Source organism: Ovis aries, chromosome 3 (assembly GCF_016772045.2).
Source record: "Ovis aries strain OAR_USU_Benz2616 breed Rambouillet chromosome 3, ARS-UI_Ramb_v3.0, whole genome shotgun sequence".
Lineage (NCBI taxonomy): Eukaryota > Metazoa > Chordata > Mammalia > Artiodactyla > Bovidae > Ovis > Ovis aries.
The window spans coordinates 38,204,405-38,220,000 of NC_056056.1; the positions used below are offsets into that span (position 1 = coordinate 38,204,405).

Consider the following 15,596-nt stretch of genomic DNA (forward strand, 5'->3'; position numbering starts at 1 on the left):
CTTTCTTGGATACAGTTATTTTGATCCTAGTTGCTTTTATTCATTAGGCTTTTTTCCTGTGCAAAAGGGTTTATTCGTACATTGTTACACAAAAGCTTTATACATCCTGAATTATGCAGTTTTACTTAAATTTCTGAAAAAACACTTTGCAGTTTTTATTTAAAATGAATCTTGCTATGTTGAAATATTTATAAGCTTACATATACTAATAAATATTTTAATTTCTTCTTTGAGTAATATAAATGCAAGTCCGTATTATACCAGATGATCAAGATTCTTTCAGACAGTGGCTTGTTCAATGTATGTCAAACCCCAGGAGAACAGTTCTGAGATTAGAGATGAGTTTTTCTGAGTTCAAAGGGAATAAATGTTTATAGATAAAGGGTATTTTCTTAGCTGTAGTTAAACTAACAGAGTTAAACTGTACAAATTAAAGCTACATGGATGCTTATTTTTAAAAGAAAAACCTTTTGCCTTTGCTTTCTCTGACTTAAACAATTATTCTTATATTTGGGCTTAAGGAAAAGGATATTTCCCACATATGTGTAATTTCTTCTTGGCATTACATTTTATTTTAATCAGTGGATTTCCCTTCCCCTCTGCTTCTTTCACATTCTCCACCAGTCAGACACAGTCTTCTCCACCATGGATGGGACCAAATTATGGAGTGCAGCCACCTCCAGGACAGAATGGCAGCATGATGCCTAATCAGCCTGCAGGGTATCGAGTGGCAGGGTATGAAACCCAGTGAAAAAGGACTCCAGAATCTAAAGTCAGGGGCTTAAGGCTACAGGGAGTAGTAAAGCCGTTGTTTACTTACAGATTTATCAAATCAGTCAGTGCAAATGCCAGATACAGTGTATTTATTTAAAAGATTCATTTTTCAATCATGAAATTACTTATCATCCACATTGTTTTAAAAAGAAACAAGATGCTGGATGTCTGCCAATTTTTGCCTTCATTACCTTTTTTAATAAAGATTCTCAGATCCTTGTTTCAAATACAAATGCAGGGATTGCTGCCACTTTTTTTAAAATTGAGGCAGAAAATTGCACAATGTTGGACTTTTTTCCACTGAAGTAGTGTGCAGTTCTAGTTTGCATTCCTGATATGATTTAAAACATGTAATATAAAGATGTAAAAAAAAAAAAGAAAAACCAAAACTGTGCAGAGTCTAGAAGTTCTTTGTAATCTTCAGCTAATGCACAATTCTGTTTTAGGGTTTTTTTTGAAATAGACATTGTTTGAGCTGTCCCATCGCCACGGTTTCCCTCTGCCGTTTTTAAATATAAATTATTAGTTTACATCATTTTTGTATCTACATTTTTTTCACAAATTTGTCTTGCCTTATTAAAGTTCTGTAAAATACACTTAAATGGAAAAAAAATGATGTTCATTTAGATTGAAAACTTTTCTCAGATGGATTGATAATTGTATTCATCTTGTGTTTTATATGAGAAGGTGCCTCAAGAATTCCCTGTTGAGTCTGTTTAAAAGGGTTTTTATCTTCCATGATAAACTTTGCTGTGTACCAGGAATTATAAAAACAAAAACTTGTTACTAAAGAAAATCTCTGAAATGTGATAAGTTCTTGTGAATCCATGTTAATTTCATATGTCAACTTCTATATTTACATGTATTATTTCATTATGTAAAATGTTTTAGCAATTTAATATTTTGCACAGTTACCACACTTTGTATGTCATTTCCTCCTTAAAGGCATCATGCAGAGTCGACAGGAGATTTATAAAGTTTTGTTTGCATGTGAATATGAAATACACACTTTGGTAGTCTTTGAATACAAAGTCATCAGCTCTTGTTTTTCCAGAATTTTGAGACACAAAGTTGTATGTAAAAGAATATATTAATTTGCCATATTCTAGTTATATTTACTCAAAAAGAGTAAATCAGCTTGATTTTAATATGTACAAATGATAGCTGTGAAACTGTAGAATATCCTTAGGTCAGGCATGGGGGTTCCTTGTGAACTCCAAAATTAGCCTGAATGACCAGCCGGGCAAAGCATTTTTTAAATGTTCAGAGGCCAAAAGATAAACAAACAAACAAACAAAAAACCCTTGAAATCCTACCTCCTTAGACAGCCTTTGAAGAGGAGAAGCCTCAGTGCAATCATTACTTTGATTCTTTTGGTACCTGTTTTCCTGGAGTTCCCAGTTTTATTTTGGGTTGGCTCCAAGCATTAAGAAGTTTAATCTTTGATGGCATTGTTCTAGTTTTGAAATTTCTAATACGTTTCAGAGTCTCTTAGAACAATAGTGGGAGATTTTGTTTTATTTTGTTTTCAATAAAAGTCACAAACTCTCCTGTTTGACTCACAAAGGAAAAGGATCCCCACTATACCTATTCGGATGCTTGGTTGTTCTTTTTAAGACCAGAGAGCTCCCCGTATTTTGTTTAGGAACAGAAAAGGCCCGTGGAATCTTAAGAGATTCCTGGCCTGTATTCTCCAGGTAGCAGCATAGGAGCCTGAACTGGTCTCTAAGCCAATACTCCAGTAAACCAGAGCCCAGGAAAGATAGCTCATAAATGTATAATTCTCTGGGGCTCAATTCTATGCAGTTGTAAACACTTGGAAATTTTATTTCCTTGTTAACTTCTACAGATCAGGGCATGCAACCAAAAGCAGCTTAAATGAAATACTCAAAAAATGAAATAATAGGATGCTGTTTTTAGATTCTTCTGGTTTATGTTCCTGTTTTAGGACCCTCATTGTTTTTCTCATATTCAAAAAAATTTTATGTCCTATACATCTGTGGACTGCAGGGTAAATTATTTGGGCATAAATAATCTAAACAAAAGTGTAGTTTTCCTTTCATTTTGACTATATCAAGTAATAACACTTTTTATTAGCCAATATTTTTTTAATGCACAATTCTAAAATGTACAGACTACTTTTTGAGAAGAAAGTAGTATTACTCAAAGGGTTACTACTGAACAAATTTGCAATTCAGGAACATTGCTAACTTTGCTTTAAATCTTATCCTCAGTGTTAAATCATTTTAAAAATTAACAGTCTAAAAATCATACTGGTATTAGTATCTGGTAAGGAAATTACAGTTTTTAAAATGAATTCATTCTCTGCAATATGCATTCAGATTTTACTTTAAAATACATCTGGTACTGTAAAGAACCTGAAGTGGTTCACACTTAAGGGGTTCATTAATCCAGTATTCTTTGCCCTGACTGTTTGGATATTAAAGTTCCTTTATGTTTTCTATAACCTTTGGGATCTTCTTGCAGTGATTATTGTGTGTGAGATTTTTTTTTTTTTCTTTTTGGTCTAGCCATATTGTTATATTCACTCAGGTATTTGTTACATTTCTTTTTAATCTTATTCCAGAAACCATGCTTTGCATTGGGATACCGCAAAGAATTGCTGTAGAAAACTTATTATATGAAATCAGGATCTCATTTTCCCTGTTGATATTCTCTCCCTGTGGAAAATGAGATTCACATTCTAGTTTTATTCTTGTTTTGTTTCTGTGCTTGCTCAACTTCCTTTTGTTTGTGTGTTAAGAGTTCTATTACTTTGGAAAAGGCGGTTGATAAGGACTAGTTTGCATAGAGAATTAGAATTGAGTTTACTAAGAGATACAGGGTGCTCTTGAAGTTACAGTTGAATTGGAAAAATAAACTGTGTTTGTAGGAAATAAAGAGCAAACCCTTTCAATGAAAGAGTGATGATTTCTAAACACAAAATCTTTTTTGTGTACAGGATTATTGCATTTTTTCCAGTGACTACATTTTGACTGTTTAGAACTTGAAGAACATACCTCTAAAACAACAAATTTTAATTTAAGAACCTTGAGTAAAATGTATATGAATGAGTCTCAGTTGAGTAGTACTTTACCCTATGGTCTCTGAAGTTGGAGGCTGAAGTTATTCTAATAGTAATTCACCTAAAAAAGGACAAAGTAGATTTTTGACTCAGGGTTAATATGCTTAAATGAGTTACTGCACAGAATGTAGGAGTTAAGCAGATTTACATACTAGATAAATGAGATGCCTAGCTTATCTGTTTTCAGCTCTAGAAGACCAATAACCATACTTAAACATGCAAGATTTAGAGGCTCCTACTGTGGAAATACTAAGCTGCTCTTGAGTGAAAAGACAGATGCTAATATTTGAAGGTCCTCACTGACTCAGTGGACATGAGTTTGAGCAAGCTCCGGGAGGTGGTGAAGGACAGGGAACCCTGGCATGCTGTAGTCCATGGGGTCGCAAAGAGTTGGACACAACTGAGCAACAAAACCAAAAAGTAACTGGCCACCAGTCCTCTTAGAGTGGAGTGTGTTGACCAGTAAGCCCTGCCCATGTACACAAACCTTCCAAACAGGTTTTTAGTGCTTCACTTTTCAATGAAGTGAGCCAAAGGTCACCAGAAATTGAGAAAAACTTTGACTGCAAAAGGTAGAGCTAAATAGCAACTCTCAAGAATCCAAAAACTTATACTGTATTTAAGAAATTAGAACAGAATCCTAATAAAATGTCAAAATAAGAAATGAGAATAAATTCAGTGGGAGTATTAAAAGACAAGGAGATGTTCTGGAACAGAAATCAAAAGTAGAAAAAATAAATATGGATCAATTCAGGAGGTTTATAATATAAAATCAATAAGTGTTCCAAGAAGAAAACAGAAAATAGGGGAGTGGGTAGAATTAATTAAATAAAGGAAAATTTCCCTAATGATTTTTTGAGTTTTAAGATTGAAGAAAGGCTAATGTTGAGTTTGCACAATAAATAGGAAAGATTCATATGAAGCCATACCACTATAAAATTTTAGGATGCCAGGTCTATAAGGGGCCCATCCTAAAATTTACCAGATAGAAAAAGGGTTGAGAAAAATACCCAATGACAACAATGAACCTAGGAATCAGTGGGGCACTGTCTTCAGAAGTGTAAATGAATTATGGTCATGGGTCACAACAGAATAAAGACTAGATTATGTAAGTTCACAGAAGACTGATTCTCAGGGATAAACTGGATAAATTCCATCAGAACAAGAATAAGTCAGGAAAAAAAATATGATGTAGTACCTAGAAACAGGATCAAACAGGAGTGAGATAATAGGAAGTTTTAGGATTACAGTTGTGAAGAGACCTGGCAGCCAATCCAGATTGACGGTCAGCAGGCCAGACTTGAGGCTCTCTAGAGGTCGGGCTATGTATTGTGAGAAGCTTCACAGAACTATGGAGAATGTGAGAAGACTTAAATACTGGAAAATCAGGCAAATGGGAAGAGACAAGCCAGGGAAAACACTGTGTAAGAAAAGAAGCATTCCCTGAGCCAGGTGCATGCACCAAGCTAATATTTCTTGCTTTCCTGAATTATATTCATAAATATTTGTACTATCCCACTGCTTTGGTTTTCTTTGGCAACTCCAATTATATGTTGGATTTCCTTTGCCAATTATATGTTGGATTTCCTCATCAGTTTCTATCATTTGTTCTTAATTATTTTTTATCTTTTCGTTTGCCTTTTTTTTTTTTTTTGGCACCGTGACGTACGGTATCTTAGTTCCCTGACCAAAGATCAAAGCCGCGTCCCCTGCTTTGGAAGCGTGGAGTCTTAACCATTGGACCGCCAGGGAAGTCCCTGCATTTCTCATCTCTAATCTGTGTTCTTTAACGTGCTTCCTGTGGTATCCCGACTCAGCTGTGTTCCTTTTAATGTAACCTTCATTTCTGGGGGAAAAAAAATTTTTTTTCTGTTTCCTAAATTCTACCAATTTCTGTTTCACTTTAGGGACAGCTCTTCCCTGAATTCTTGTATTTCTTAGCTGCATTTGCTTCATTAGATTTTTAAAATTTACATTGGAATGTCAGTGTATTATTTTCAACTGCTTTATGGGAACATTTTCTTGTGAGTTTTCTCCGGGGAAACTCTGGGTAAGTTTTGCTGTCTTTCTTATTTTTAATTACAGTATCTTGGTACAAATGCTGTGCTTACACCTATCTGTTTATTCATATTTGAAACGGTTGTTTTTTTCTAGACCAAGTACCAGCAGGAGGATGAAGGGGAAAGACCCTGTCAGGGTTTCTTACCTCCCTTTTCTGTGGCTACAATGAATTGTCTCCTTAAAAGTGTAGCCATGGTTCCTCTCTGGGATGAGGCCCTGTTCAGAAGTTCTGTGCCAGCTGAGCACCCTTGATTCCTTCATGTGCTCCATTAGGTGACAAAACTCTTGTCTTCAAGGAGATCCCCTAACTTGCTTTCTGAAAGACATCTCCCCTGGATCCTTTAGGCACTTAATACATCTTCCCTCCCTGCCTCTTCCAGTACTCACATACTAGTTCAGTCCTTCCGACAGCTGGCTCCACTCACGGTTTGGCTCTCAGACTGAATATTTGCAAATGATTTCTGAGGTCTGCCACTACTGGCCCCTCCTCACTCCCTGTCCTTCCCCCACAGCACTCAGTTGGCCTCCCATCCAGTACCACGCTTCTTCTCAATGTGGAATGTGTTGAGTTTTCTCTGTATCCCTGGCTTCACTTAAGATACTGCTTGTGGGAGTTGGTGGTCATAGGTTTTCCTTATTGCTCCCTGTGGTTTCCAGGAGAAGGGTAAAGATCCAGGTACCAGACTGCTAACCTTTCTGTCAGAATCAGAAGCCCAAAGGAATCTTTTATAGATGTAGATCTGATCATGACTCTTCCCTTCTTGAAAGTCTTTGCTTCAGATTATATTTAGGATGTAATCTAAAATGGGAAAAGACCATGATGCTGGGAAAGACTGAGGACAGGAGGAGAAGAGGGCAACAGGATGAGATGGTTGGATGGCATCATTGACTCAGTGGACATGAGTTTAAACAAACCTGGGAGATGGTGACAAACAGGGAAGCCTGTCATGCAGCAGTCCATGGGGTCACAGAGTCTGACATGACTGAGAAACTGAAAAACAATGACCAAAATCTTTACTTTTTTTGTTTTTAGACCAAAATCTTTAATACGGCCTGCAGTTGTCTTCTAAAGTAGTCTGTGTTTATCCAACTTCACTGCAAGCCACTTTATATATCAGAATCCCATCAGGAGACAGAGGGAAATTTTAGTGTAAATAGTGAAAAATGGTTAGCCCGTAGAAGGAGTCCAAAAATTGCAAGTGCAAAAAAAAAAAAAAAAGCTACTACTTCTGAGCAGAGTGGACAGTGCAGAAGCTAAGAGTTTAGGAGGGCACTTGAAATTTCTAACCTCTTCAAAGTGGGCTTGATTATTGCAGGAACCTGCAGCCTGGTAAGAAACATGCCAGAAGGTGTGGGCCAGACCTGTCCTTAGAAGCTGCCTACCATTGGCCAGAGTTGATCTTTAGAAATGGTCCACCAGGTGAGGGAGCTAGGGTTGCCAGATTTAGCAAGTGAAAGCACAGTCCCAAATATTATATGAAACAAACTTAAAAAGTTATATGATGTTTAACTGGAATCCATGTTTAACTGGGTGTCCTGTATTTTATGTCAGCCTTTGAGGGTGTTACAGGCTGGTGCATCCAAAGCTGCCATAGAAGCAGCTGCAAGTGAGGAAAAGTGTAGCCTGAGGGTGCAGCAGGGGCAGGTCCAGAGAACCACTGAGGGGAACACCCCTGGGTCTTCTGTACACTGATGCATTGGATTGTACACTGAATACAAAGATTGAACCAGAACCCATAAGGAACATTCCTTCCTGTCATTGCCTTGCATGTTCCTCTGGTTCCCTGTTGGCAGAGCCTAATACTGAGCCAGCTGGCACAGGTGAAATGCTTCACAAAGCAAGGCATAGCAGAGGGGGTTGGGGATCAGGACTCCCGTTGCAGAACCCTGCCGTGTGAATGCCTTTTGTCTGTCTGCTGTTTGTCTTCAGCTCTCCACTTAAATGTCTCTTCCTCTAAAACTTCTTCCTTTCTCTACCTACAATCTAAATCAGGAGCCTCTCAAGTCATCTTTTAGTTTTCCTTTAGAGCATTTGTCATAATTTTAAATTATGTATTTATGCGATTATATCTTTAAAATCTGTGTTCCCCATTAGAAGCTGGTGACTGTTTTCTTCAGTGCTGTATATATACCCTGTAGGTAGTAAATCATTTAATTAATTTAATTATCTCAGTCTCATTTTAAACAAATGGCTTTCTGCTGTGTGCTGATAAAATACTGGGTATGAGGTGATAAGAGCTAAAACTAAAGGACCAAACCAGGGCCAGTTTTATGAGATCTGCCTTCCAAAATATGGGGTGTAGGCACGTAAGACATTGAGGTAGAAATATCCAGTCGATAATGATGTAGAATTTGGAAGGGAGATCCAGGCTGGAAAAGAGAAGGGACTTATCAACATTTAGGTGGTAGTTCAACCCAAGGAGTGGCAGTCACCCAGAAAGACAGTAGGGTGAGAAGAGGATTGAGGGCAGAACTCTTAGGTCTGTCTGTATGGAAGTGGCAGAGACAGCTAAGCTTGCAAAGGAGAAAGGAAGAGCTGCCTGACGCGGGAGAAATACTGAAGGCCCATAATGTTGCAGAGATGAGGAAGGAAACAGCTCAAGGAAATAGTAGTCAAGGGTCAAGTGTGGCAGAGGGGGGAAATGTTCACTGGATTTAGCAATAAAGAAGTAATTGGTGACTTTGAAAACTAACACTTGCAGTGAAATAGTAGGAACAAAATGTGGATGCAGTGGGTTAGGGAGTGGGAGGTGGGGATGTTTAACTAGTGCAGACTGCCTTCCTGATTTAGTGGGCTGTAGAGAGAAGGAAGCAGAGAGGAAGGAGCAGATGGGTTTAAGAAAGCAATAATTTTTTTAACATCTCAAAACAATAAGTTATGAATAAATCACAAAGGTAAGTAAATGATCACCAAAAACAAAACCTCTACTGTTCACCCATTTGGAAATACACAACAAAAAAATACCTCTGTTTTATATTAAAAACTAGAACAGCAGTTCAAGAATGTGTTTGTGTGCATGTGTGTACTGTTTCTCTAGGATACTTAGAATTGAGAGATGGATTAAAGAATTTAAAGTGTAAAAATTGTATGATATATATTGTCAGATTGCCCTCTTAAAAGCTGTATCATTTTACACTCCAACCAAAAATGTCTGAAAGCACCCATTTGCCCCGCTTTTACAAATGCTGATTGTTATTAAGCTTTCATTTTTGCCAATCTGAGACATGTAAAATGATCTCTTCTATTTCCCTGATTGCAAGTAAAGTTAGTGATTTTTTTCCCATGGTAATTGGTTGTTTGTGTTTCTTTTCTGTGACTTTTCTGTTTATGTCCTTTGTCCGTTTGACCTCCAAGGACTTTTAGACATAGTGATTGCATATTGAATAATAAATAGCTACAGGAGCCCATGCACCTAAAGCCTGTGCTCCACTGCGAGAGAAGCCACCGCAGTGAGAAGCCTGTGCACTACAATTAGAAGCCCCCACTCACCACAACTGGAGAAGTGCCCTCAGAGCAATGAGACCCAGTACAGCCAGAAAAAATGTTTTGTTTTGTTTTGTTTTAAGAAATATGATCATAGTATCTTATGTTAAGTGACAAAAGCAAGTTGCAGGTAAAAGATAACGTTTATCTTTGAAAGTAATAGAGGAAGTTTTGAAAACAATACTTTTGAACTAGACATCTTTCTTAACTAAGTATAACTAGAGTGAAAGCCAGTTTCATGCAAATGGAGAAACTAGAAACATTCTTAAAGTCAAGAGGACAAGATTATCTATTATTACCTTATTAATTTATTATTTCCAGGACTTACCTGGTTGTCCAATGGTTAAGAATCCACCTTCTTTGATCCCTGATCAGGGCACTAAGATCCTACATGCCTAGGGGCAACCAAACCCACATGCTGCAACTGCCGAGTCCGTCCATTCTAGAGCCCGTGTTCCCCAAGGGAAGCCCACACGCTGCAATGAAAACCCAGGAGAGCCAAAGAAGAAAGAAAAATAAAAATCCCAAACCTATGGCAATTAGAAAAATACTATAAAAACAATGAGAGAATTAAGTGGGGAAAAAAAAAATATTAGCATACTGAAATAAAGAAGGCCCTTATTTGTATAAAGCCCTTATTTGAAGAAGGAATTGAAGAACCCAGCATGCCTGGATTGGAAGAAAGAAACCTCTTTTAGAATGAGGTTGTTTGGAACATACATATAATGTGTATCAGCTGAAAACCCACAGATCTCTTAGGATGCATTTGGGCAATTCCATTGGAAAAAAATTTAAACGCTCTCTTTACAACAGAGTCTCTTAATTGTGACGCTATTAACATTTTGGTCCAGATAATTCTTTGTTGTAAGGGATGTCCTGTGCATTGGAGGATCTTTAACACCTGTGGCATCTACTAGATGTGTAAGCAGTGCTCCCAACTGAGAACAATGGCTTTGTGTAATCACTTGGCACTAATATAAACACAACCAGACGTTGAGACCCCACTGTATTATTAGGTGATCATTTAGATGATCCAGGATATACTTAAAAAATTTTTTTTGGCTGCACAGGCTCTTCATTGTATAGTGTGGACTTTCTCTAGTTGTGTGTGGGGGCTTCTCTCTTGTGGCACATGGGCTCTAGGGCGAGTGGGTTCAATAGTGCAGTGCCGGGGCTTAGTCCCTCCATGATATGTGGGATCTTAGTTTCCTAATTAGAGATTTAACCCACCTCCCCTGTATATAGGAAGGCAGATTCTTAGCCACTGGATGGCCAGGGAAGTCCCGATCCAGGATATTCTGATGATCATTTTAAAACTTGAAATGGAAAGACAAAATTGGAAAATAATTCGTGGAAAAGAAAAAATGTTCCCTTCTCCCCCTACTTCCAGATTAGGAAACAACATAGCAAATCTTAATCACAGAAGGGACCCCTTCTCTTATTAATAGTTAAGAAGACTAAGGTTGTGCCAGCGAAAGAATGTCACTCACCATCTGGCTCTGTAAGGATTAAGTCATTAGCCACTGCAGTCACTGACCTTCAACACACCTTGAAGGGAGTTCAGGGTGGAGATCAGAAACAAGGCACTCTGTGCTCTGGAAAAATTGGGAGAATAGGACTTCATATGGATATTCAGATTTTATGAACCTAGTTTCCTGCATCTTTCCATAATTAGCAAAACACTAAAATCATTAACTAAGATACCTGTGCTTTGTCACCAGAAGCACCCCTCTACCAACGTGTGCTTGATGCACGTACCCCTTCTCCAAAATCATAGATGTGCTAACCTCCCCCCCAACCTCTTCACATCACTTCCTCAGAGTTGAGAGACTGTCTCATTGACTACAGTCCTCAGTATGTCCCTGAATATAACAAACACAGCTCTCACCTTTTTATTTATTCATATTATTTCATTTGACAGTTCTCAGATGACCAATCCACAGTGCAATGATTAATAAGTAGCAGGATGAAGGCTAAAGGTGCAGGAAATCTCATTCCGGGGTTTTCCAGTACATACAAGCCTCACCCTTAACACATTTGTACTCAGCAGCTATTGTCAACAAAGAGTATGTAGATTTATTCTGCAATTCCATGGACCAAAACTAGGTCATGCCGGAACTCAATTAACTCAATTCCAATCCCTCCTAAGGGAAAACGTTCAAGTAATACGTCGGATTATAATTAAGGGAGAAAAGGTAACTTGATACACACAAGTGATAGAAACAGCGAATACTTTGGTGGACAACACTCCCTTGACAAAACACTAAATCGGAGAGGACGTTGCTAAAAATATAGAAAATCTGACTTTTGCATCAATGACGGATGGAATTCTACTCAGAAACAGGACTCACTCAGGCCTGAACTAGCCATGACCAGCCCTAGAATTGGCTGTGCCTTCCAGTACCAGCAGAGTTGTCCAGAGCACGCTTGCCATAGCAAAAAAAAAAAACAAAAAACAAAAAAACGTGGTACAACCGCCTGGTAGGAGCAGGTTCCACCACCTGATTCCGCAGCAGTTGTCCGCTGCCTCTAGGTCGAGTAAACTACAACTCCCGTCAGACAGCGCGAACTGAGGCGGGGCGGCTCTGACCAATAACGACTGTCGTTACAGCGAACAGTTTGGCCGCGTTTGTAAAAGGCCGCGGCAGGCGAAGAGAGAGGAGGTGAGGGCGGTCATCAGCGTGGGAGCCCGGGGCCGCAGGGTGGGGGGCGCAGGGCAGGTAAGGGGACTGTGTTGACCGAAGGCGTGGGCGGCAGTGGGACAAGGGCGTACAGCTCGGAATCCCGGCGGATAGCGTTTCCCAAGAGCAGGGTGCTGGCCGAGTGATGCTTCTACTCGGGCCTACTTAAGACCGGAAGTGAGCGGTCGCACGGAGAGGATGCCGGGAAGTAGGTTCCCGGGTGATGCGTCTGGGGACGGGCTGCGTCCTGGAAGCCAGGTGGAAGGTGCGGGATGTGCCGGCCAGGTGACAGGGGATCTTGGCCTTTCTCCGGTGTTCCGAGGCAGCGCAGGGCAAACGGAAGCAGCCTGGACCTGAAGTTGAGAGTTCTGGCTCTAGGCTTGCCCCTTCCTGTCTTGTCTGGTTGGACAAAAGAATCCAGCAGATTCCAAACTCACCTTAGATTCTATTTAGAGGCTAGCCGAGGAACAGGAATCAAATCCCTGCTTTCTCTAAGCCACTGGTAAAATAATACCAGTTTCAAAGGATCGTGGTGAGCATTACAGGAGTAAATGCATGGGAAGGGCTTACTTGTACTCAATAAATGTTAGCAAGTTTTATGTTTTATTCATGGTGCTCGTTCACTTACTGTGCTTCACAAGAATTAAACAGCATTCAGCGAACTGAATGTAGCTCTACAGCCAAATGGCACATGAGTGAAAGCCCACCACCACAGGGAGTGTTCGTGGGGTAGCTCTTCCAGCCCCAGTTCCTGTACACCATTCGAGGATGCTGTTTAGAAAACTTGCCCAGAAAAGAAGACCCTTAAGGCAGAGCTCAAATACAGATTCTTTATGAATCTGCATTCCTTCTCAGGTGGGACTCAGCCAACACTCAAATTCGGACTTGAACCCAAGATCCCTGACTTAGGAGGAAATGGGAACTCACTATGTTGATCTTTTAACTGAAACCGTTCAACTAGTGTCAGGACTTAGTGAAGCTCAGAGAGTTAAGTGTGAGGCAAAGTGGCGGGTAAAGAATGAGTTTATTAGCATAGGAGGCTTTTGAAATATACAAGCAAGCCAGCAAGGGAGCACAACCCTGAGAACTATTCAATAGGGCTGCATTTTTTATAATCAAAGGAGAAGTGGGGAGGAGAGAAGACCACCTTCCCCATTCTTGGACCTGCATCAGGGCTTACATCATTAGTTCCTACTTCGACCCTCTCTGGCCTAATTGGGACTGTCCTGGTGCTAATTAAGTCATTTGTATATTAGCAAAATGCTAGTAAATTATACTAAAATATAGTGGGATTTCTAAACTTAACTAATTCTCCTCCTCTATCCGTGTCATTTACAAATTGTGTTACTTGTTCATGTATGCTTTCTCTAAGAAGTAATACTCGTGTTCAGTTGCTAAGTCGTGTCTGACTCTGTGACCCCTTGGACTGTAGCCTGCCAGGCTTCTCTGTTCATGGGGTTTTCCAGGCAAGAATACTGAGTGAGTTGCCATTTCCTCGTCCAGGGGATCTTCCTGACCCAGGGGTCAAACCCTCATCTCCTGCATCTCTTATGTTGGCAGGCGGATTCTTTACCACTAAGCCATCTGGGAATCCCAAGTGATACTAGTACAAGTTTAAAATTCAAATTTTACAAAACAGTGATATGTGCATATCCCTCCCTCTTTCCATTTCCCGAGTCCCCCAGTCACTTCTTCTGAGGCAATATGTGATATAGATGTGTGTCTTCCCTGTTTCCTTTTTTTTTCTCTTTTAAACCAGGAGTATCACGTTAAACACAAAGTTTTATACCTTTTTTTTTAACTCCACAGTGTATCTTGATATTTGTTCCTTATCAATACATATAGAACTGATACTTTTTAATGACTCTGTAGTAGTATATTTTATAGTTACACGATGATTTGTTTAGTTAGCTCTTAGACTGCTGCTGTTCCCGTGCAGTTATGGACAACCTTGCATGGACTACCCCTGTGCATGTTTCGTGTTCATGTGAGACTTGAACTCATGGAATCTTAAAAGTGGAATTGTTATGTCAAAGGGTGTTTTAAGTTTTATTTTATTTACATCCCTTTGAAGACGATATTGCAGTTTACACTCCTACCAACAATGCAGAGTGTGTTTCTCCACATCCTCCTGTGATAACATCTTTTTGTCACTTTGCTGAAGTCTTGTTTTAATTTGCTTCTTGCTTATTGCAAGGTTGAGTTTTGGACATTTAAAACTTTTTTATTTTTAATCCCCTGGTTGTCTGGTGGTTAGGACACTGTTCTGCCACTTCTGAGGACCTGGATTCAATCCTTGGTTGGGGAACTGATCTCACAAGCCATACCACCAGAAAAAATTTTTTTTCTTTTTTTTTAATAAGCTGTCTTTCCATGCCCTTTACTCATTTTTTCTAGTGGGATTTTCTTTTTTTATTGATTTACAAAAACTCTTATTTTAGGAAATTAGCCCTTTGTTATTTGCATTTCAAATATTTCTTTTTCCCCATTAAATATAATTTTTACTTTATCTTGGACTATAGTTGATTTACAGTACTGTGTTTCAGGTGCACAGCAAAGTGATTCTGTACACCCACACACACATATGTATATACACATACATATATCCACTCTTTCAGATTCTTGTCCCATCCAGGTAATTAGAGAGTATTGAGTAGAGTTCCCTGTGCTATACAGTAGGTCCTTGTTGATTTTCAGTTTTATCCTTTTGTTTTTAGTGGCAGATTTATTGAAATATAAATCATATAACATAAAATTCACTCTTTTAAAATGTTACATTTGGTGATTTTAGTATATTCACAGAGTAATGCAACCTTCCATCACCCCATAAAGAAACGTCACACTTAATAGCAGTCACTTGTAATCCCCCCCATTCCCCTTAGAGCTTAGCAACCACTCGTGTCTCTGCATTTGTTGATTCTGTATATTTCGTTTAAATGGAATCATACAATGTATGGCTTCTTATGTCTGGTTTCTTTCATGTAGCATAGTATGTCAAGGTTCATTCATCCATGCCATAGCATGTTTCAGAACTTCATTCCCTTTTATGGCCAAATAATATTCCATTGTATGGATATATCACATTTTGTTTACCCATTCATCAGTTGATGGACATTTGGATTGATTCTACTTTCTGGCTTTTATGAATACTACTACAATGAGCATTATGTACAAAACCACCAATTTTCTAAAATGGTTGCAGCATTTTATAATATTATCAACAATGTATGAAGGTTCCAATTTTTCTTTATCATTATTATTGTCTGTATTTTTTTAGTCATCTTGGTGAAATGGCATCTCGTTTTGATTTGCATTTCCTTAATAGCATGGTTTTGAACATCTTTTCATGTGTTTATTGGCTATTTGTATATCTTCTTGGGAGAAATATCCATTCATATCGTTGGCTCATTTTAAAATTGGGTTATTTGTCTTTTTACTGTTAACTTATAAATGTTGTTATATATTCAGGATATAAGTCCTTTATCATATATATTACTTGCAAACATGATCT

The 15,596-nt window shown here is 38.7% G+C and overlaps 2 protein-coding genes across 26 annotated transcripts in view; both read left to right on the forward strand.

Annotated features, from left to right (window-relative positions):
• Positions 1-15,596, forward strand: part of TIA1 (TIA1 cytotoxic granule associated RNA binding protein) — a 53,107-nt gene that overhangs the window by 29,069 nt on the left and 8,442 nt on the right. For 7 of the 22 annotated variants that reach the window (XR_001037475.5, XR_009599793.1, XR_009599796.1 and 4 more), the window contains 2 exons: positions 5,767-5,909; positions 6,014-9,210. The exons of 4 other annotated variants lie outside the window; for them this stretch is intronic. Coding sequence is in view for 11 of the 18 variants with exons in the window: in XM_027966657.3 (XP_027822458.1) it covers positions 625-751 (127 nt within the window). In the remaining 7 variants the exon portion in view is untranslated. Of the gene's footprint in view, positions 1-624; positions 9,211-15,596 lie in introns of those variants that run through there. 11 more of the 22 variants (XM_012167439.5, XM_012167453.5, XM_004005805.6 and 8 more) reach the window with 3 other exon arrangements.
• C3H2orf42 (chromosome 3 C2orf42 homolog) overlaps positions 12,036-15,596 on the forward strand; it is a 35,857-nt gene continuing 32,296 nt past the window's right edge. For 2 of the 4 annotated variants that reach the window (XM_012167419.3, XM_042248058.1), the window contains exon 1: positions 12,036-12,124. The gene's annotated coding sequence lies outside the window, so the exon portion shown is untranslated. The remainder of the gene's footprint in view (positions 12,125-15,596) is intronic. The other 2 variants (XM_042248057.1, XM_004005808.5) reach the window with 1 other exon arrangement.